This window comes from Delphinapterus leucas, unplaced genomic scaffold (genome assembly GCF_059928025.1).
Source record: "Delphinapterus leucas isolate spDelLeu-1000000601 "Yukka" unplaced genomic scaffold, BTC_Dleu_Yukka2 spDelLeu_asBTCV2_sq25, whole genome shotgun sequence".
In the NCBI taxonomy this organism is placed as follows: domain Eukaryota; kingdom Metazoa; phylum Chordata; class Mammalia; order Artiodactyla; family Monodontidae; genus Delphinapterus; species Delphinapterus leucas.
Window position 1 is genome coordinate 9,614,357 of NW_028322234.1, and position 21,542 is coordinate 9,635,898.

Consider the following 21,542-nt stretch of genomic DNA (forward strand, 5'->3'; position numbering starts at 1 on the left):
AGCTCTGTGCGTGTGTTGTGTGTGCATTCGGGTGTCTATGTATAGGAGTTGTGTGCCTGGAGTGTGTGAGGATGTGGTTGTGTGATCATGCCAGTGTCAGTGTGTCAGCATGAATCTGTATATGTCAGCATGCACTGGTGTGTGTGTCTTGGTGTGTATCAGTGTGTGTCTGTGTGAGGCCCATATTGGAGTGTGTCCACCTGTATCTGGGAGTCTAAACATGGTTTGTTGTTGAAATGCATATGTGTGGGTATCGTGATGGTGGGCCCTGTGTGCATGTCAGTGTGTGGGTTGTGGGTTGCTTTCCTAGTCTTGGGGGGGGTGTCGGTGCATGTGTGTGGGTTGTGTGCCTATGCTGTGTGCGCGTAGGTGACTGCGAGTGCTTTGTTGGAATGTGGAACGTGTGGCAATGCGTTCTGTACGTGACATGTATGGAGGGCTCCGAACCTCACTGCGTGTCAGCGTGTGTCTGCTTTGGAACGCGGGCCAGCACGTGTCGGGGTGGCCGTGTTGGCGTGCGCCCCCGCGCGCGCGTGTCTGTGTGTGTGTGTGTGTGCATGTGTGCGTGCATATGTGTGTGTGTGCGTGCGTGTGTGTGTGCGCGCCGGCCGTCGCTCCCCCGCCCTGCCCGCCCCTCCCCGCGCCCCTCCTCCCGCCCGCGCCGCCCGCCCGCTCCCTCTCCCCGGAGTGCGCCGCTTCCAAACTTTGTCTAAACTTTCACTTTCACAGCGCGGCGGCGGCGGCGGCGGCGGCGGCGGCGGGCGAGGGTGACCGGCCGAGCGGCGGCGGCATGGAGTAGACGCGCGGCGGCGGCTGCGGCGGCGGACGCGAGAGGCAGCGGCGAGCGCGGCGGCGGCGGCGGCCCCGGATCCGGCGGGGCCGAGCCTGCGAGCGGCGAGCGCGGAGCGGCGCCGGGCCGAGCGCGGGGCCGCGGGCCGGGCGGGCGCAGCGCGGCGGAGGCCGGAGGAACCGAGCCAGAGCCGGAGCCCGAGCGCGGCCGCCGCCTGCCGGGCCTCCCCTCGCCGCGGCCGGCCGCCGCGCTCCCGCCCGGGCGCCCAGCTATGTACTCCCCGTACTGCCTCACCCAGGTACCGGCCGCCGCCCCCGCGCGACCCGGGAGGGGAGCGGGCGCAGGAGGCCGGCCGGCGGCGCGGGCGGGAGGGCGGAGGGGGCGCGCGGCGGCTGGGGGGAGTGAGTCCGCGGGCGGCCGAGGGGTGCAAGCCGTACGGTGGGGAGTCCGGCCACGCGTGCGGGCGCCCCCGTGCGCGTGCGACCCTGGCCAGGAGGCAGACTCCTGTTGGGGGTTCCGGGGGCTGCCGGCTGCGTGCGTGGCGCTGCCCCTGTAGCGCGGAGCGGGAGTGCGTGTGTGTGTGTGTGTGTGTGTGTGTGTATGTGTGTATGTATGTGTGTGTGCGCGCGCGCGCGCTCGACTGGGGTGCAGTGGGCAGCGGGACTCCCGCCGACCTGTGGGCGACTGTGGCGTGCACCCGGACAGCGTGGCCGCTGGCAGTGTTTGCGGGATGACAGAGTGGCAGGGGGTGGTCCCGAGGGCGCAGTGCGGGGACTGTGTCTGGCGGCGCTCCCTGGGGCGGGCGCAGCGGTTCCCGAGGGTGGCAGCGGCCGGCGTGCGTGGTGGTGGCCCCTGCGTGCCGCCGGGGTGCCCCGGGCGGGCCGAGCAGCCCGGGCGTCTCCCCAAAGTCTTTGTTCAGGCCTCACATGGGAGCGGGGCTAAGAAAATGGCGGGGCTCCCAAATTTCTGTGGGGCAGGGGAGGGGAGGGAGGGGCGGGCGGGCTGCCAGCCCTGGCCGCGCCTCTTCGCCGACCCTGGACGCCGCAGCCGCGGCGACCCCCCCCCCCAAAAAAAAAAAAACTTTCCTCGGCGCAAACTTTCCGGCCCCAGCCACCCCGGCTGCCGCTCGGTGAACCAGGCGGGTCTGGGGAATCCCATCCCGCTACCCGGAGGCGGGAGGGGCTGGCGGGAGCCGCGGACACTGCCGACGGTGCTGGGGCCACGCCGCCGGGTCAGCCGCGGGCGCTATGCGACCTTGGCGCGCTGCGAAAGCGCGTCCCGCCTCCAGCGAAGTTCCCTGCACCGCGCTCGGCAGGCGGCAAAGGCCCAGGGGATGCCTGCCTTGCCACCCCACCCTCTCCGGTGGTGGCTCCTGGCTCTGAGAGGGCACAGAAGCTGCCCAGAGCCCCACAGCAGCCCTGGTAGCGCTGTCTGCTGGGCCACGCTATAGCTGGCATCCCAGACTCCGCAGAGGCGACACCTGGGGGCTTCCTAGCCCTGCCTGCCAGCAGGGCCTGCGTTTGTGGGGGGAGTCTCTAGGCAAGGCCTGGGTCCTAATTGTCCCCTCTGCCAGTCTGAGCCTTGCCAGCTGTGTGCCAAGTGTGCCCAGGCTGGGAGTGGGAGTCCACGTGAATATGGCTGCTATGTGGGTGTAGTAATGGCGAGGGGCTAGAGGGTATGTCAGGGGTGTGTGTCAGCCCCCCGCGTAACAAACAGAATGCCCACACCACACTCTCGTATCCACAGATGCAAGTGTGTGTGTGTGAGTCAATCTCGGGGGTCTGCTTGTGGTCCTGTGGATCAGCCGTGGGCAGCCCTGTGTGTATGGACACGTGTATGGCCCAGGGTGAGGGTCTTCCTGTATAGGATGTGAGTATGTGTTGATGAGGTACACATGCGCACGTATGTATCACGGTGTGCATGCAGGTGTGAGCAGGCACTCTGGCCACTATGGCGGTGTGGGGGACCCCCATATCTGTGCCTCTGACTGGCCGGCCACCCATCTTGGGCCCCCGCATGACGACCCTACCCACCTAGCTGGGTCTGAGCTGTGGCTGCCTTTGGTGCCACATTTGGCTGGCTGATGTGGCTGGTATTCGGGGCCTAGTGGGACCAAGACCTCATGCTTGAGCGGCCCCTGGCCCACCAGCCGCCACCTCGGCTCCCTGGCCTACCCTCTTCCTCAGCCTGGGTGAGAACTTGGTTCTTCAGATGTCACAGACCTTGGGAAAGAAAATACCAGCTGATCCACTGGTGACAAGACTAGGGAGGGGCTGGGGCAGCCCCCAGACTCAGGGTGATGGCCAGCGCTTGGCTCTCTGACACCTTCGAAGGGAGCAAGGGCTCAGCTCTGTGTCACAGGCCTGAGTATGACAGGGCGTCGGGGGAGAGAAGGGGGCACGGACTCGCTAGATTGAGCCCCTCAGCTCTGGGCAGGAGGCTGCTGTTGGCTGGTCAGCAGGGTCCAGCCTTCCCCTCCTGACGGCCACATTTCTGGGAGCTAGTCTGTTTTTATAAATCTTTCTGCTTCCATAGTTTGCTCTGCCAGTTTCTGTCTTTTCCTCTATCTCTGTCTGCCCCTTTTCCATCCGTCTCTCTGTCCTATATCTTTGACTGTCCCTGTCTTTCCCTGTCTCTCTCTGATTCTGGTTCTGGCCCCATCTCTGCTCCCCCCCTCCCCCTGAGTCTCGGACTCTGTCTCTTCTCTGGCCTCTGTGTGTGTGTGTGTGTGTGTGTGTGTGTGTGGTGTGTGTCTCTCTTTCTCTCTCTCTTCTTTTTTTCAAACCAGAATTGGCTTCGATTTTAAAGTCAATAAATGATTGAGCAGGAACGAGCTTGGAGCAGCGGGGCCCTGGTGGGGAAAGGCACTGTGGGCGAGGGGGAAGGGCGGGTGTGGGGGGAAATCTCCTTCTGGAAAAAGCATCGAAATCCAGGGCGGCTGGGCGGGGTGCTTGCTGGAGCTGCTTGAGCCCACTGCAGCCATGGGCCTGAGTCCTCGGTGGAGGGGAAAGGGGTGGATGGATGGCCCTGCACCCCTAACAAACAGCGGCACACAGGATGTGGACACACACATACACCACCGCTGCCGCCAAGATGAGGACATGAACGACATGTTTATGCTGATGTCCAGACACAGCAAGTTCGGCCATGGACAGACGAACTTACGGACACAGGAAACGGTGGACCTGTGTTCTCTCCCCACTGGCACATACACACAAACCCCTTGAGATGGGATATGTATATCGACATAAACGCATGGAGACACAGCGATACCATCCAGACACATTCAAATACAGGCTGACTCAAGTGTGTGTTCACCCCCACACTTACACAGACCCAAGGGCACATACCTTTACACAGGACACAAGGCTGTTGGCTTACCTGGGTGTGTATACAGACATGCATGTTCACCGACATTACCCGCCACATGGCCCCACGGGAGCAGTGGAACGTTCACGTACCCTTGTTTCCACGCAGCCACATACACACTCCTTCAGGGGAGGGGAATGGACTGGGGCCTCCCTGATGCCCCCCCAGCTCTCTCCCTGGGTCTCTCTCCCCTCTGTCCCTGTGAAGCTGTTGCTCCCTGTCCCGGCACCAGCAGGGGCCTCCTTTTTATGGCACATTTTCTCTCTGGCTCTGGCCCTGCATGCTTCATGTCCGCTGCTGGGGTGGGAGGTGTGTGTGGCCACGAGCTGGGACAGAGTAGGCCATGCCTGGGGTTAGGTTGAGCTTGGACAGACTGAGCTCAGAGCCGAGGGCTCTGCTGAGTTAACATGGGGGCAAGAGGCTCCCCTCTCTCTGGGGGCTGGAGCCACGGGTCCTGGCGAGCCAAGAATGTCTTGTGTGGCCTCAAGGGCTCCCAGGTGGAGCTGTGGGAGCAGAGGTTGAGTGTTAGGCTTTGCAAATAAGACAGCACAGGGTTTGAGCTCCAGCTCTGCATCTTAAATCCTGTGACCTGAAACACAGGACTTTCTTGGTCTGTAACATGGGCAATAAAAAAATAAATAAATAAAAATTAAAAAACAAAATGGGCAATAATAGTACCTACCTCTCATGCTGTGATTAGGTTCAGTGTCATGCCTGGCACACATAGCACGTGCTCAAGAAAAGGAATGACGTGTCATTTTGGTTATCATCATTAGGCCAGCCCCGGGGGGTAGGCTGCTTCAGAGGGATGGAAGCCAGGGTCAGGCACCTCCCAACCATAGAAATCCAGATGGACTGTCTGGAGGAGGAAGCAAGAGAAGAGTTCGGAAGGGAAGAGGCCAGCTCATGGCCCAGCGGTTTTCCTTTAGGTGGGGTCCTGTAGGCCAAGTAGGGGACGGCAGGGGTGCAAGGCGGGGAGAGGTGATGGTAGGGGTAGGGGAGGGGGCAGGGAGAATGCCAAGGCCTGGGCTGCCCCGTGGGGACCAGATGCCATTCTTGGGGGCTCTGGCTGCCCTGGCCCTTTTCCTGACCTCGACCAGGCCCGCTTTGGGGCTGGGCTCTGAGGCCTTGTGCCAGAACGTGCAGGAGTGTCTGTGCACATGAGTGCCCAAATGTGAGTGGGGCAAAGAGCCTAGAGACCTGGGTGGGTCCCAGTGGTGACCTTAGGGATGTCTGCATGGCTCCAGAATCATTTCTGCATCTGCGTCAGGGCATTGTCACCTGGGACCACCATGGGGACAGGATGCATGTGTGGGACCCTACGTGGTCACTTGGCAGGGTCAAGTGGGCGTTTCAGGTATGTGCAGGGGGTGGGCATGCAGCTGTGGCTGACAGTGAAATCCCCCCCGCACTGACCGCCTACTTCCACTTCCAACCCGCTGGGAGCCTGGCCTTTTTGGTCTGCTTGGCTCCTGTCCTCTGCTCTTGAAGTGCAAGTGTGGGGTCTCACACTTTCCTCCAGCTGGACCGACAGAGGGTGAGGAGGCCCGGACAACCGTGCTTCCCTCCAACGCGGTGCTGAGGATGGGGCTCCTGTCCCTCCTAGCTGAGGTGGGAAAAAGGAGGGGGTGTCTGCACTTTCCTACCCCCAAAACCCTGGATGTGGAGGCGAAGGGGCCAGGGGAGACTCCCCGATTCGCATGTGTGTTCGTCGGCATGGTGAGCCTTAGAGCCACCATTTTCCCGAGGACGGCAGTGTGGCTGTGCGTGTGTGTGGGTCCCTTTTCCAAATGTCCCTGTGTCTCCGGACGGTATGTCACTGGATGCGGCCTGGTGTCTCTGAGGGCCATTCCAAGCTCCGTCTCTGCGTATTCGGGTGACAGTGGGGTTGGTGGTGTGTGTCACCATGTGTGTCGGGATACCTGATGTGGTCTTTGTGTCACGGTGCCGCTGTGGTATGTCACTAAGCAAATCGTCGAATCCTCTGGGTGTCTGATCGTCGTGACAAGCGTTGTATCCGTGTGCCTTACCGTGCATGGCGGCCTGTTGTGTTGACATACCTGTGTCAATGAGTGCGCCTATAGGTATCGCCCCCATGGCATTGTGCGTCCCGGGCTTGTCCCTGTGACCATCAATGTGTGTTTCACCACATGGGCCCCTCTCCCTGGCCTCCCTTGGCCTCTTGGCACCCTGTGAAGTGCCCACCATGGCGGCCAAGCTAGTGTCTGGGAGCAGGCTGGCTTCTTCGAGGCTTCCCATGAGGTCGGGCGGCCATGGTGGCCCTGCTGTGGGCCCCACCCGTGCCCCTGGCCCGGCATGGACAGAAGCCCGTTGTGTGGCGAGGTGCGGGTGTGTGTTTGGGCCGCCCACAGGCCTCCCTCTGTCTGCCCGGCGCACATTGATCTTGGCTTCTGCCTGTGTCCGTCCTGGCCTGGCCAGCTGGGGTGTCCGGCTGTCTCTGTGGGCCAGAGCCCACCGCCCCCTACCGTCCCCAGCGGCCAAGCCTGCCCCAGGTCCCACACCTCCATGCCGCCCGCTGTCCCTCCGAGGCCCTGAGAGCGCGGATTTGGAAACTGAGGCCCCCTGCCTGCTCCCCCGCCCCCCTCTCCTTCCTCCCTCTCTCTCCCCCCCTCCCGCTCCCTCGCTCCCTCTCTCTCTCTCCTCCTGCCAAACGCATCTTGGCTCCGTCTGAATATCTCTCCTCCTCGATTTTTGGCTCCAGCTCTGGGCGCGTTCACTAAAAGAAGGGCTAGCTCCCCCCTTCCCCGCCCCCCTTCCTTGCTGCCTCCCCCCCCTCTGGAGGAGCCCCTCTGAGGGCGGGAGTGGCCGCGTGCAGGGGCCTGGGCCCCCAAGCGGGCTTGGCCAAGGGGGCACAGGCCTGGTGGGCGAGGGGGCTGGGTGGACTGGGCCTGGCAGCCCGAGAGAGCGGTGGCCGGGGTGACCATGCTGCCCGGCTGGGCGGGCGGCCGGGTGGGGAGGGGTCGGGGGCACGGAGCTGGGGTGTCTGGCTTCTGGTGGGGCTGGCAGGCCTCTGTGAGGCGCAGCTGTGCCCAGAACGCCAAGCTGCGTTTGCCATCACTACCGATGTGGCTGCGCCAGCGGGGAGGGGGAGGCGGGTGGCGGGCACTGCGGCGCTCCATAGCCAATCGGAAGCCGGGGTTGCACTGGGGAGCTCTCCCCCCACTGGGCCCCACCCTGAGGGAAGCTGGGGTTGGTGTCCAGCAGTGGGTAGGGGGCAATGCCACCACCGCCGCCGAGGACCCTGCCCCCTTGGTTGAAAGCTCGGGGCCAGCCTTCCTGGCACAGATGGGGCAAGGGCGGGGGGTGGGGGGTGGGGTCTGTGCCCACCTGAATCTTCAGGAGCCTAGCTGGAGTAAGGGGCAGCTCAGAGGTGCACCCCACCCCCTCGGCCCCAGGAAGCGGCTTTCAGTCCGGGGCAGCCAGGAGCTGGGGGTGGGGGCCGAATCATCCAGGAGGGTCCGTCCAAATGTCGGCTTCAGTAGAATCATCTCGGGGGTTTATTCCGGGTCCATCTCACACAAAGTCGCACACTCTCATTGGCACACACAGGCACAAAGAATCACGCTGTCACACAGGCACGGCACACCCTGGCACAGCACACAGACAGGAGCACACAGACACAGGCGTTCCCACACAGAGGCTCGCCTTCGCGCCCAGACACCTAGGGATGCCCGCCACACTGAACACAGAGGCTCGTGCTACACACGCAGGGACACACATGTGGGTGCAGACCCTGGGGCACACATGGTCACACGGTAACACACCGTGAGACACACAGCACAGACACAGGCACTGCCACCGCCCAACACACAGGAGCTCACGGCCCCACAGACACGTGGTGAGAAGCACACGGCACATGCACACGGTGACATTGTCAGACACATGGTGATACACACACACCTGGCGATGTCTGGAAGCATTTGGTTGTCACACTTGGAGGGGGGTTTGCCACTGGCACCTAGTGGGTGGAAGCCAGGGATGCTGCCCAATACCCCACAGTGCACAGGATGGCCCCAACCACACATAATGATCCAGCCCCCAATGTCAACAGTTACACACATGGGCCCAGCTAACCCCTGACACCCACTGCGTGCGCACGCACACACACACACGGACAAGAGTCCAGCTGACACAGTATCTCAGTGTCTTGCTTACTAGGACCCATGTTTTGTCACAAATGCAGGGCCCCCCACCTCTCACACACACACACAAGCCCAGGTGCAGATGGTGTGGCATGTACACAATCCCATGTTGCTCCAGCACACAGGGACGAGGGTCACACCCACACACCCATTCACACCTGGGCCACACCTGGCCCTGCTTGGAAATGGCACCTGAGAGGCTAGACCTGCCCTCCTTGTACCTCCCCTCTACTTGCTGGCCCTGCTGGCTGTCTTTGAGCTGCAGATCCAACCACCCCAGCCTCTCCTGAGGGAACTGGGAGCTCTGAGTCCCTGTGCTGGTTTGTAGAGGCCTGGGGGATACTCCTGGGAGGCCACATGCCCACCCATGCCCAGGAGACCCGGGCCCTCTGGGCCTAGCGGCTAGGGGCCCCCGTCTCACAGTCTTGCTTCTGGCAGCCATCGAGACCGTCCAGGATGGAGGCGAGGCTGACCTCTGAGACTCTTGTCCTCCGTGTGGTTGTCTCATTAATCCTCTGGCCGTTGACTCCTCATTTCTGGCTCTGGAGAAATACGACTGGTGGAATCATACAGGAAGAAAGCGTTTTGTGGGATAATAAGTGAATGAGCGTTTGTCCTAAAATTCACAGCAATGGCTAAAGTGTGCTGTGTGCTCGCTGTGTCTCGACCTGTGCTAAGTGCCTTCCTAGCTTGTCTCCCTGAATCCTTCCACATGAGGCGGGTGTGGCAAGGGTTAGCATGTGCCCATGTGTGTGTCTGACAGTATATTAGGGCAGGGTTTCTCCACTTTGGCACTGTTGGCATTTGGGACATTTGGACATTATTAGGGGAATGGGGCCTCTGAGCCAACTTCCTGGGTTTGAATCCTGGCTCTGCTACTCACTAGCTGTGTGACCTGGGCAAGTTGCTCGACTTCTCTGGGCCTCAGTTTCCTCTCACAGGGTTGTGGTAAGGATCAGAAAGGAGTTGGCTTATCCAGAGTCCTTTAAAACAGTGCCTGATGTGAAGTAAGTGCTTGATTTTATAGATGAAAAACTGAGACTCAGAGAAGCAGCACCCTGGGACAAGGCCAAGGGCTAGAAAGTGGTGGAGCCTGAGCCTCTTCTCTGATTGCCACCATCCTAAATCCTACTGATGGGACAAAAATGCAGCTTATTCTCTGGCCTTTACCAAATTTCGGAGTGGGCCTCTAGGCCTCCATACCCCCATTTGAAGTATGTCCCTGCTGTTGGCCCTTGAACCGTCCTTACTGCTCTGACCTTCAGATCTTTTTCTGTCCAGGGCTCAGAATGAGAGTGGATGGTTATCTCATCCCCTCTGCACACCCACTGGCCAGGCTTGCCCTCACCTTCCTGGCAGGGCCCAACACCCTCTCCCACACATTGCTGGGCACCTAGCCGAAGCCCTCGTGCTGGGGGTGCAGCCAGGGACCTGTGCATTCCTTCCACAAATATTTGTTAAGCACCTCCTGGGTGCCAGGCCCTGTTCTAGGCCCTGGGGGCTCGGCGAGGAGCAAAATCAGTGGAGGTGCCAGCCCCGGTGAGAGGGTAGACCGTGAACCCGATAAACAAGGGAGGGTCCAGCACTTGAGACAGCGATGGGTGTTATGGGGAAAAGAGAACAGTAGGGTCCTCGGAAGTGCTGGGCAGCTGTGGTTTTAGCAGAGGTGGTCTGGGAGGCCTCGGCTCGGTGTTGACTTTCAACTCTGTTGCTCTACCACAGCTCAAGTGCGGCCTCCCAGGCCCTTTGCCCTCTGCAAGGGGGCGGTGCAGAGGTCAGGGGTACGTGACTTAGCATGGTTGCCCCCACCGTCTGCCCGGAGCGCACAGCCTGTTGTTGCTGCTGTCTGAGGTCATCCATGAGCCGTACTTGTGGATATGCCGTATGCTGCCCGCCTAAGACCTGGGGACAAGATGGCCGGCGCCTCTTCTCTACAGAAACTGGGCGTCAATGGGCACCGGGCACTCTCAACTGTGCCGCTCTGAGCTGGGGGGTGGGGCTGGGGCAGCTGGTGGCCCGGAGTGGCACTTCCACCTGGGCCCCTCAATTTAGCTCCCTTGGGGCGGGTCCAGTTTATTTTTACCCCAGCCTGTCACCCTGGCAGTGCCAGGCCGTGCCATCTTTGTAGGGTCTTGGGGACCTGGCTTTGTCTGCCGGACCCCCGATTCCCAACTAGGTCCCCATCTCCCTCCACCCCCAGAACTCCAGGTGTGAGGGCTCTGGGCTGGGGCTAGTGGGGTAGGCACTGCTGGCTGGCAACCATCGTGCCCAGCCTGGTGGCATTTGGTTTGGCACCCTGCCTGCCCCCCACCCCCACCCCATGCCTGGGCAGAGCCGAGCGGCTGCTGCTGCCAGTCTCCATCTTGAAGCTTGGAGTGGGGGTGGGGGAACGCTGGGCACCTCCCGGCCCCCTGCCCGCCCCGTGCCACCTGGGACTTGTCCCCCATGCCTACTCCTTGGAAGGGCCCGGGCTGCTTTTCCCGCTGCCCCTTTGCATCCTGGAGCTCGGCGAGGATGCCCGCCTGGCTTCCATCTTCCCTGCTCGCTTCCTCGCTCTCTCGCCTGCTTCCCTGTAATGGCTCACCATTTTTGGCATCTCCTCCCCCTCCCCCTCCCATAGGCGCCAACCTCACTTCCAAACCCGCCATTGCTGGCTCTCTGGCCTCTGCTGCCTGGGGCTGGGACCCTGGAAGAGAGAGTTTGGGGGGCCGAGCATATGGGCATGAGGGGGGCTTTCTGGGTGCTTGTGTGAGTGTGTGTCTGGAGGGGGAAACATGCTTCGAGCCAGCTCGTGCAACCAGCCTCGAGGTTGGCAGAGCTGGGCTGCAGGAAGGGGGTGGCGGAGAAGTGCAGACTCTCCCATTTCTGACCGGCCCCGGGGCTTCGTGTCAGCCTCTGGGCCACTGGGAGACCAGGTGGGCATTTCTGTGCAAGCCGGGGGTCTGGACTGGGAAAAGCAAGGCTTCATTTGTAGGGTGCTCCAACCCTTCCTCCCCCAGGTCACCCCCGTCCCCAGGATTTCAAGTTTTCTGTTCCCCCCGTCCAGAGCCAGGGGTGGGGGAATCAAGCCCCACTTGGGGCACTCGTGCCCCCAGAGGGACAAGGGACTTCGGAGGAACCGGTTTACTGCCCCCCCCCAACCCCAGCTCGCTGCCCGCCTCTCTCGGCACTAAACAAAGTTTGCTAAGTAACTTCAAATGTTATTTGAGGACGGCCTGGCCTCAGCCCAAGGCGGCCCTGTGGAAACTTGTTTTTCGCTGCCGAGGCTGCAAGTATCAAAGACACACTTTCGGGGGGTGGGGGTGGGGGTGGGGGGGTGCTTCGACGCTTCTCCCCTCTCTCTGGCAGGGGCTGGCCCTGAACGGACACATAGACACACAGAGGCCCGCACCGGCAGAGGGACACACACATCATGCTGTAGCTTGCGACACCAGACACATGACAGGCAAGGACCATAGCGCTCACTGATAACACACACAACACACACATACTGACACACCCAGGGGGGAGGGAAGGGTTTGGAGTGTGCTGCCCCCAGCCCACAGGCCCTGGGGTTTTTCCAGCTGGTGAGGTTTTTCCTCACTGGGAAAGTGCATGGCCACGAAGCCTGGAGTCCTGCATTCTCAGGTCTCGTGGGCATGAGTGGGTGCTCAGATGGGTCCCCTCCCCTTTCTCAGCCTCAGTTTCTCCAACTGTAGAAGGAGGCGCTGGGCCCAGAGGGTGTGAGAAGCAGAATCCCACACTGATGAGAAGAGTGCCTGGGTTGGAATCATTGAAGGGAGGAGTGAGTCCCTAATAGCGGGGTCTGAGCATGAGGCGTGGGGTACAAGCAGTGCTCATAGGCGTCATCTGGCATTTTTGCAAACCTGATGGGTGTCCACCCTGACTGGAGACCCCGACCTCAAGCAACTCTAGGTTTGCCAGTTCCCAGGGAGGTCTCTGTTTTTCTCCCCGCTCCCTCCATTTCTCTCCTGGCTTTTCTTGATCTTTCCCTAAATCCCTCCTTCTCTGGGTCTCCACCAGCCCTGCCCAGGCCTGGAGCTCAGGGAAATCGTGGGAAACAGGCTTGGGGTGTGTGTCCCTCACTGAAGCCAGACAGGCCTGGGGTCCTCCATGCCCTGAGGTCCCTGATGAGCCTCCTGGAGTTCCCCAAACTCAGGCAAGAAGATGGGGGGTGGACATCTGAGCTGACACAGTGTGGGAGGGGGAAGATCCATCACAGGGTCCCTCTGAACCATCCCCTCCTGAGGTTTGTAAGCAGATGGGATCCCGCTGGACAATAGAAAGCCCAAGGCTGGACAGGACACTGGACTGACCCGCCCCCAGGCCCTGAGAGCCTCCCCATCTCACTGTCAGCCAGACCCTCACTGAGATAGGTTTATGGGGGTCCCCTGGTCCCAGCCCCACACACCGCTTCATCTCCACTCACAGTCGGTACCCGCAACACCCCGCCACCCGCAGTCTGTCGCGCAGTGACAGCCTGTCACAGGCACCGCCGCACACCGGCACAATCTGTCGTCCACGCACAGTCTCACACACAACCTGTCACACACACGCACACACACACAGCGGCACAGTCACACACACAGCCAGCCTCACGCGATCACACCAAGCGTCACAGCTTGTCACAGCCATAGACTCCTCACAATAAAAATAACAGCTACCAACTCCCGAGCAATTATGCCTGGGCAGTGGGTGGGCGGGTGCACGTGACCTCCTGTAACCCTCTCAGCATGAGGCAGGTATGAGTAACCTGTTTTACAGATGAGGAAACAGGCCGGAAGGTCACGTGCCAAGGTCATGAGGCTAGAAGTGGGGTGGCAGGAATTACTCAGCCAGGCCCCCAGGGGCAAGCGACATTTAAACAGATCTCACTGCTTTTCAACCCACTCCTATCCATCTGAGACTCCCCTTTCTGCCCCCCCCATGGGAGTTCCCTTCCCATTCCCCAGATGGGAAAAACTGAGGTTCTAAGCAGCCCAGCCAAGAAACAGGGGAAGGGGCCTCCTGGCCCCTTGCGTAAGAGGGCTCACACTGTCTGCCTTCACCTGAGGAAATGTGAGCCATGCCCTCCAGCCCAAATGTTACTTTGCTCCTTTTGGACCGCGGTGGCTGCAGCCTGCGGTTCTGCTGGATTCCATATGTAGGAGCCTTTGGCTGGGGCCAGGGTTCTGGAAGGCAGAGAAGTCCTGGGTCTTCAAAACCTCTGTCTCCATCCACAGTGGGGTGGGAGTGGCAAGCCGTAGGCTGCCAGGCAAGTCCCTCGGCCCAAGCCATGCCCGGGAGACTCGGGCTGCCCTGTACCCCTACTCCCCAGGGCCCTCCGCATTCCAGGGCGCTTCCTCCTCCTCTGCAGCTCGCTTTCCCCTTCTTTGTTCCACCACCCCCACCCCACCCCCGCCCCGCTCCCCGGGGCTTCCCCCATTAGCGCTGCCACGGCCAAAACCAACACCGCTCCAACGACATCCCGCTGAGACCCGCCGGGCGGCGGGCGAGCCCTGCCCCCTGGCCCGCTCAGGGGCCAAATCCTGGCTCGGCTTGGCGGCGACGGCGGCCCCGGCGCACGTGGCTACCCTTAGGGCAAGCACATGCGCACACCCCGGCGCATCGGCCCCGACGGGGCACCCGGGCGGGCGCAATCCCAGGTCCAAAGCCCCAGCGGACACTCGGCCGCGCGCACGCACTGCACGTAAGCACGCTCCTGCACAGGGGCTCAGACCCCGGTCGCCAGAGTGCCCTAGCCAGGCGCCCCCGACCGGGATCCCAGGCACCGCCAGCTTATACGCATACACTGGCTTCACGCCCCAATGGGACTGCTGGGAGCACACCCCCCCCATAAATAATACCCTTTCCCAACCTCAGATGGGGTCGCGGCGCGCGCGGGCGCGCGCGCACACATACACACACACACACACACACACACACCACACACAACACACACACCCATGCGCTCTTGCTTGCATCCTCACCGAGGTTCTGAGCGCTGGTACTGCCCTGCGTCCCCACGGGGGTCCCGGGCTTAGGTGAGCCTGCAGGAACTGCCGGTGCCCACGCACGTGGCTCCAGGCCCACGCGGGCACACACCTCCCCAGTCTGCACACGCGTGTATTTCACGTGAGCTGCACACCTGACAGGCCGCCCAGGGCACCTGGCTGCAAAACCGCATTCAGGTTTTGGGGGAGGGGACTGGGAATCGGAGGCCTAATTCCCACCGCCCCCATCTCTCTTAGAACACCCGCCTCCCCAAATGTCCCTGGGGTGCAGGTGAGACGCCCCAGAACTGTTGCCCAGTGGCGCCCCTGCATGTGCTATATTTATATTGGAAATGTGTACCTTTATATATATTTCTTATATGTAAGAACCTCCCCCCATTCCCGCTCCACGTTTATACTTGGGTTTTACCATCCCTATTCGGCTTCTTCCCAAACCTGCAAAAAACCCCATTTCTCCAAGCAGGGACGTGGGGCGAGGCAGGAGCAGCCTCCCCCCTTCCCACTGTGGACGCCCCTCGTTCTTAAAGACTAGGGACCCCCTTCCCACGAAAGGCCGAGCTACATCACCGAATCCCCAAGCCCTCCCCGAAACACAATCGCGGGGGTGGGTGCTGGTGGCGAGACATTGCTTTTTGGTGTGTTTGCTGTTGCTGCTTAAATTAATCCTGAGTGACGGCCTGCAATTCCTCTCCACAAAGAGGCCATTTAATGCCCCCCCCCTTCTCGGGCGAAACTTCCATTTGCCCCCCTGAGCCCAGCTTGGCAGCTCAGGCCGCGCGCTACCAGCCCTCCTGGACTTTCCCTCAGGTGCGCCCGGGGCTTGGAGGCGGGTTCCCTGTGAGCACCGTGGACCTCAGGAGCGAGTGTGGGTGGGTTTTGGAGGGATGGGAGATGTCTTAAAATAGAAGCGCCTCGCTGAACGGAGGTGGGGGGAGGGCGTCCCAAGACTCCCTAGACGGCCCCACTGCCCAACCAAAGCGCTCCGGATGCCCCCGCCCGCCGAAGAAAGAGCAACTTCCGTGCCTTCTCCAGAGCGCCCCGAGGGGAGGATCCAGACCGTCCCCCACGTCGCCCTGAAGCCCCCCAGTCCGCGTGTGTTTGTGGAAATTCCGGCAGAGCCGTGCAGCGGGTGCCCGGTGCCCGTGTGCTAGCCCCAGCGTATGCCCCTCGCCAGGCTCCCGCCATTGTCACCTCCCGGGTATTCTTTTCGTGCGTGACATTTCCCCGACCCGCTGCAATTGGCTCACGCTTGGCTTGGGGGGCAACATAGGTGGGTGAGGGTCGTGGCGAGGCCTCCCGTGGGCTCAGGCAAGGGGAGGGCTGGGTGTTTTCCACGCGCAGAACTTGGGTGCTGACTGTCGTTGTCACTTGCAACGCGCACCACAGGGTAGAAGGGGACAGCATAGCCGTCCAAGGTGCGGACGGCCGGGACCCGAGGGCGTTTGAGGGCCAGTGCTTAGAGTCGGGCGTGCGCGTGCGCCGAGGCGAAAAGGCGGGAAGTGGTGCGTTGAAGCCCCGGATGTGGAAAGCGCCTGTGGCACAAGGTTGTGTCGCTCGGCAGGCGGAACGGCTCCAGGCGTTGAATGAGGAGTGAGGACCACTGCCCCCGCGGGCAGGTGAGGGGAAACCGGGAATGGGTGTGAAGGAGCAGCGGCGACAGGCGAGGCCTAGGGCCGTTTGCGTTCGCAGCCAGAAGCACCAGAATGATGCCAACTAGACCCCGAGGGGGTCTGTGGCGGCCTTTCGGACCCCGCACTGCGCAGGCGCGCCTCCCCCTGGCCCCGTTGTGGCCCAACCCCTCCCCGCGACCCCGCAAAAAGTAACCCGGTGCGGGCGTCGAGGGCCGGCCTGGTTCGCGTTCTGGGACATTCGCCATTTGCAGCACCAGAGGCCTGCGCCAGAAGGGGCTCAAATGGCGGCGTTTTGGCCTCGAGGCGGGTTCGGTCCCTTCACCAGGTGCGCGACGTGGGGTTCCGGGCCGCCGTTTCCTCATTGTCCCTCCTCCTGTGCCATCTTGATACCCGACAGGGGATAACGAGAGGGCTTTGGGGAGAATGCGATGTTAATGATTCCTGTTCTTTGGCTGCTCGAGGGAGTTTTTGAGCTTAACTGCCCCAGAATCTTGAGGGCAACTTTGGGGCGTCCTTACGGAGAGAATCCCTCGTACGCGTCTCAGCCTCCAGACCCCTAGCCTCGGAAGAGCCTCCCCATTTCTCCCCAAGTCGCCTCTTTTTTTATGTGTGAATAAGGGCGGGGAAATTTACCAGGGGAGCATTTTGTTTGTTTCAAGGGTTGGCTGGGTTTGGGGGCGTTTGGCCTCCAGCGAGCACAGGGAAGAAATGTGACTAAGTGTTAGAAAATGCGCTTTCCCTTTCCCTCTTTTCCACCCTCAGGCCGCGGGAGTTGCGCAGCTTCTAAGAACCTTTATAAAAAATTTCCCCCTCAGATATCCTCTGATCGACACCGCCTTCCCTCGGCGCTGACTTCTTGAATTTGGGGCGCGCTAAGGCCTCTCCACCCATTGCTTCCAGCCATTTTGCAGCACTTCTGGGCAGGCCGGGGGAGAGGATGGAAAAGAGGAAAAAGAACGTGTGCGCCGAGTGGATCCGACTTAACCTGTTGGAGAGGGAAGCTAGTGTCCGGAAGGCGTCCCCCGCAGTCTACCCCTGGAGCTCGAGCAGCCCCCGGGCGTTCAGAGAAAGCACTCAGGGGCCTCCCGATCTGCCCCTCCGAAGCCAGTCATAAACCCGACTTCTCATCGCCCGAATTACTTAAGGGCGCTTTGATGGTGTTAGGTCCTTTTCCTTTCCCACGTGCGGATGACTCAGCCCGCTCCAGCTGCGACTGGGGAGGTGACCCGGGGCAGCGGTTGACACGGCGCTCGGCACCCTCGATGGGATGGGAGGCGCCCCATCCCAGTCGCATTCACTCCCCTCAGGCTCCCAGACCACACTTAGCTCCCCTTTTCCCCCCTTTATTTTTCGGGTCATCTTTTCCCTCTTCTTTAAAAAAATTATTTTAAAAATTGTAAGGAGTTTTTGTACTTTTTTTTCCCTTAACGTGAGACAGAGGCTGTTTAATGGAAACAGGCATTTTAAAAAAAAGAAAGGAAAAAATACATGTCGGCTGTCCGTGGAGCTCGAGCCTCGCCTGCTTGGCGACTGAGCTTTTGGTCGCCGGTTCCCTGGTAGAACCGGCATGGGGCACCTGGGATCTCTGCCCGTGAAAAGGCGCTATAGAAATACGAGGAATTATTATGATTTTAATAAAATTGTGTCTCATTTAGGAGCGCGCTTCTGCACTGCCTCTGTCGTCGGAGCCCGGGTTTGCCACCGCAAAGTCTGTAATCAGAGAAAAATACCAGCTTTGTTGAGGGTTAGAATATATCATTGGCTAATGTGTGCGGTTTTTTTTTTTAATAATTCTAAGCATTGGAATAATTAAAGAGTGAGAAATAATTCGTCTCTCCTCTCCCCTCGGTATTGTCTTATTTAAGGGTGGAAAGCGCACTTTTAGGCAAAGCTAGTTAGTTTTAATGCGGGCTTTATTTCTCAATCGCCTTCCCTCCGCTCCGGTTTGATTCGCAAATCCCCAAACTGGCACAAGCCGGGAAACTTGCCGCGGCGGCCGTTCTTCTCCCGGAGTTGGAGGCTCGCTTTCCTTTTTTCCCCCCCTCTTTCAGAGACAACCCTCTCTTCTTCCCTCCTCTGCCTCTGGGCCCTGACCCACTGCCTGGTTTTCGCTAGAGCGATTTAAAAAAGAAAGAAAGGAAGAAAGGAGCCGGGCTCTGGTACCCCCGTGCCAGCCGAGGGCGCGTTTCCCTGGCGGCCGGCTGGTGGGAGAGTCAAACCCGGTGGCTGGCGGGTGTGGGGTCTCAGATGCACAGTCTCGCCGCCTACCCTGCACCCCCCACCCCCCCAAAAAGAGGATCAAGTAATCCAGTATTTCTAAAGATCGAAGCCTCAGAGAGCTCAGATCCCTTGTCATATTTTAAATTAAGCTAAACAGTTCTTTCTTCCCAGCCTCATATGCAATAGGAAGAGAAAATTCGGTCCTCGAGAGCCTGCCTTGGCAGCCCCGTGCCCTTGGTAGGGGAGAGAGCTGTCTACTTGGGCTGGGGCTGGCATCCAGCCCCAGGATGGTGCCACTACCCACAGGGCCTAGATTTGGGGCAGGAGAGAAGGGTCCAGGGCCAGTGGTGGGCACAGCCTAGGGAGATGTAGGAACAGAAGAAGAAACATTTCATCAGGGCTGCAGAGGTTTGCTTCAGGCTGGTGGGAGGCTGAGCCACTGTCCTGGTCATTCCCCCAGGTGTGGGGTGGACGGGCTTGAAGGGAAAAGAGGCTTTGGTGGTGCTTGGGGAAGACGCAGCTCCTGTGAGAAAAGAAAGGGGAAAGAGGGCAAGAAATTGGGGGTAGGGGCTTGTGCCCCAGGCACCAGTGGCTGTGCAGTGGCTTTGCATTGCAATGGGAGTTATTTATTTGCTTCAGGTGTTTTTAATTAAATGGGTTCCTGTTTTATTTACCTTGTTATTCGGTGCTTAGATTTTTCAGCGATCCCTTGCATTCTTTTTTTTTTTTTTTTTTTTTACATAAGCAGAAACTTTTTTCTCCCCTTGGAAAGATATTGTGGGAGGTATTTTGCCTTCAGTGCTTTCTCTTTCCTGCTTTTTTTAAAATTTAATTTTAAAATTTTAAAGTAAATTTAGTGCGAGTGAAAGTGAGGGGGGAGCCAGCTGGGGCTGGAGCCAGGGAAAGAGGGAGGCAGATGCAGCAGAGTTGGGCCTCCCTTCCCGCGGCAGCTCCACCCCAGGACCCCCTCACTCTCTAGGCCCCCTTCTGCCACTGCTACTCCCTTCCTCTCCCTGCAAGGCTCTTTTGGACAGGGACGAGGGGAGCCTGTCCTGTTGCGTGCTCATTCACCCTTCAGGAACCCCTGCCTCTGCAGAGCCACTTTTCCCTCATGACCACCTAATATCAGGGCCCCCCCAGTCCCTGCCTGCTTACTCCCGTCAGTCAGCTTTCAGCTCGGTGGGCCCAGTTTGTCTCCCACACTTGCCCTGCTTGTCCACTAACCCCGCTGCGTAGTTGGTTGCCCTGTTGATGGGATCAGAGTTGGGCAAGCACAGAGAGAGACGGACAGACAGACAGAGGCGCAGAAACCCGTCTGCAGCAGTGAGGATTCAAGCGGCTTCTTTTCACTATGAATTTTTGTGGTCAAATGAGTAGTGCACTTGGCTCTGTAACGTGCGTGTATACATAGGTGCTCAAATTTGAGGCTGCTGGTGTGGGCAGGAGCTATTTCTAAGGCATATGAATTATGAGGACTGTGTAGTTGAAAAACTCAAGGCCCCTTGAGCGGCGCTGAAAATGTTCTATTTCTTAATCTGGGTGGAGGTACACAGGTGTGTTCACTTTGTGAAAATGTATCGAGTGGAAGACTTAGAACTGTGTGCCTTCTTTCTGTGTGCCACACTTCAGTTAAAAAGTTTATTTTTTAAAAAGGAAGGCACAGCCTCAAAAGTAAAGGCCGAGGGTTACAAAATAATAATCATCATTATTATTATTTAAATAAGAAAGTTCTCCAGCCTGCATTGCTCAGGCCTCTCCACTAAGGAATGGTGGGAGGGCTTGTAAAAATTAGTGGGCTGATAAAAAACCTCTCAGGCATGTGGCCCATGAGGCTTCCTTCCTCCACATGTGCGGAGTGCCTGGAAACCACCTGCAGACATAGGTTTAGCTGTAGGATTTTAACATCTCAGGACCAAAGGATAGAAATTGGTAAGGAAGAAGTTACATGCCAATTACATTTTGCTCTCAACATCTGGAAAGCAAAATTGCAGCTGTTCTCCCCCTCCCCATTACCACCTCTTCTTTTTTTTCTGCACACTTAAATTTTTTGTACTTGTGCCATTCGTACTTCGGTTTTCTGCACTGTTAAAACATTTTCACGGCTCTGACGAAATCAAATTGTTGGGTTTGGGCTTTTAAAAAAAATGTGTATGTATATGTATGTATCTTACAGTCTGACAGTATAATTTTTTGGAGCGATTTATTTGAACAGGCCCGCAATCAGTTGATAATCCCCTTCCTTTTCTTTCCCCTTCTTGGCCTTTCCAGCACCATTCAGGCCAGAAGCTTGAGGGAGAACGCTTGGCCGCTCTTGCCTCTGCTCCTTTGGGCAGGTACTGACAGCTTCGCCCTCCACGGCCCTTCTGCGGTGTTTTTGTTTTCCCTTCGCCCCCCAAAAATATTTGAACCAAAAAGCCTCTTTTTTTTTTTCCTCCACCCACAGCAAACTGAAAGGGCTAGTGAACCGTGATTCAACAGAGCGAGGGCGCCTCTTTTCTTCCTTAGCATTAATTAACTCAAGTTCGTTAGGACGTTGGGTCTGTCGCCCACAGTTTTCTCTTGTGTGTGCTGAATCGGGTCATAGAGGGAGACTTCCCATGCAAACAGTTTGTGTTGGAGCTGGAGGACACAGAGGGGGAGAGAGGGTAAGAAAGAAAGGGAGCCAGTGAGGGACGGATTGTGGCCGAGGGGTGGGCATGGTCCTAAGCTCTGGGCACCCTGGTGCCAGCCTCCGAAGGGGCTAGACACCGGGGGAATAAGGATTCTCGGGTTTCCTTGGCAATGATCCTGATAATAAAATAGTTGGGGAGAACAATGCATTTTGAGGGATTGAAAAATGTCTTCCTTCCAACTCCTAAAACTGTACATTTGGGGGAAGCCGCTTGCTTGGACAGGGCCCATCCAGCTCCCCTGAGCCCTCGAGCAGTGAAAACCTCGGGCTCTTCCCATCCTGGCCACCGGCTCTCTGCCCCAGGCTCTGGGCACTGCCTGTTGCCACAGCAACTGCAAGAAAGAGGTTCTCTCTGGGTCTAGGGGAGTGCAGACCAGGCAGAGGGCACCCGGAGCTCAGAGAAACTCTCCTCTTGCCCTGGCCCTTCTCTCCTGTGGCAGGGGGAATAGACCTGGCAAAGCAAGGGGGTGTCAAAACATCCTGACGGAACTCTTGGAGCTCATGAAAAGGACTTGGGAAGGCCACAGGAATTGTCTCCAAAGTGCAGGGCGAGTGGTGGGGAGAGGGGAGAGGACCATCTTCCCTGGAGGATCCCCAAGCATTTTCTGGGGTCAGTAGTTGGCAGCCGGGCCTTGGGCGAGAGTTTTCAACATTTTGTTGTTTGCTCTGGCCTCCTCTCTTGCCCTCCAGATATTTTCTCAATGC

At 59.1% G+C, this 21,542-nt stretch overlaps 1 protein-coding gene across 4 annotated transcripts in view; it reads left to right on the forward strand.

Moving 5' to 3' along the window:
- The first annotated feature begins 858 nt into the window (after positions 1-858).
- The window catches only part of NFIX (nuclear factor I X), a 98,216-nt gene continuing 77,532 nt past the window's right edge, over positions 859-21,542 (forward strand). For 2 of the 4 annotated variants that reach the window (XM_022558805.3, XM_089905379.1), the window contains exon 1: positions 859-1,088. In XM_022558805.3, coding sequence (XP_022414513.1) covers positions 1,062-1,088 — 27 coding nt within the window. In that variant the 5' untranslated portion in view covers positions 859-1,061. The remainder of the gene's footprint in view (positions 1,089-21,542) is intronic. The other 2 variants (XM_022558810.3, XM_030762324.2) reach the window with 1 other exon arrangement.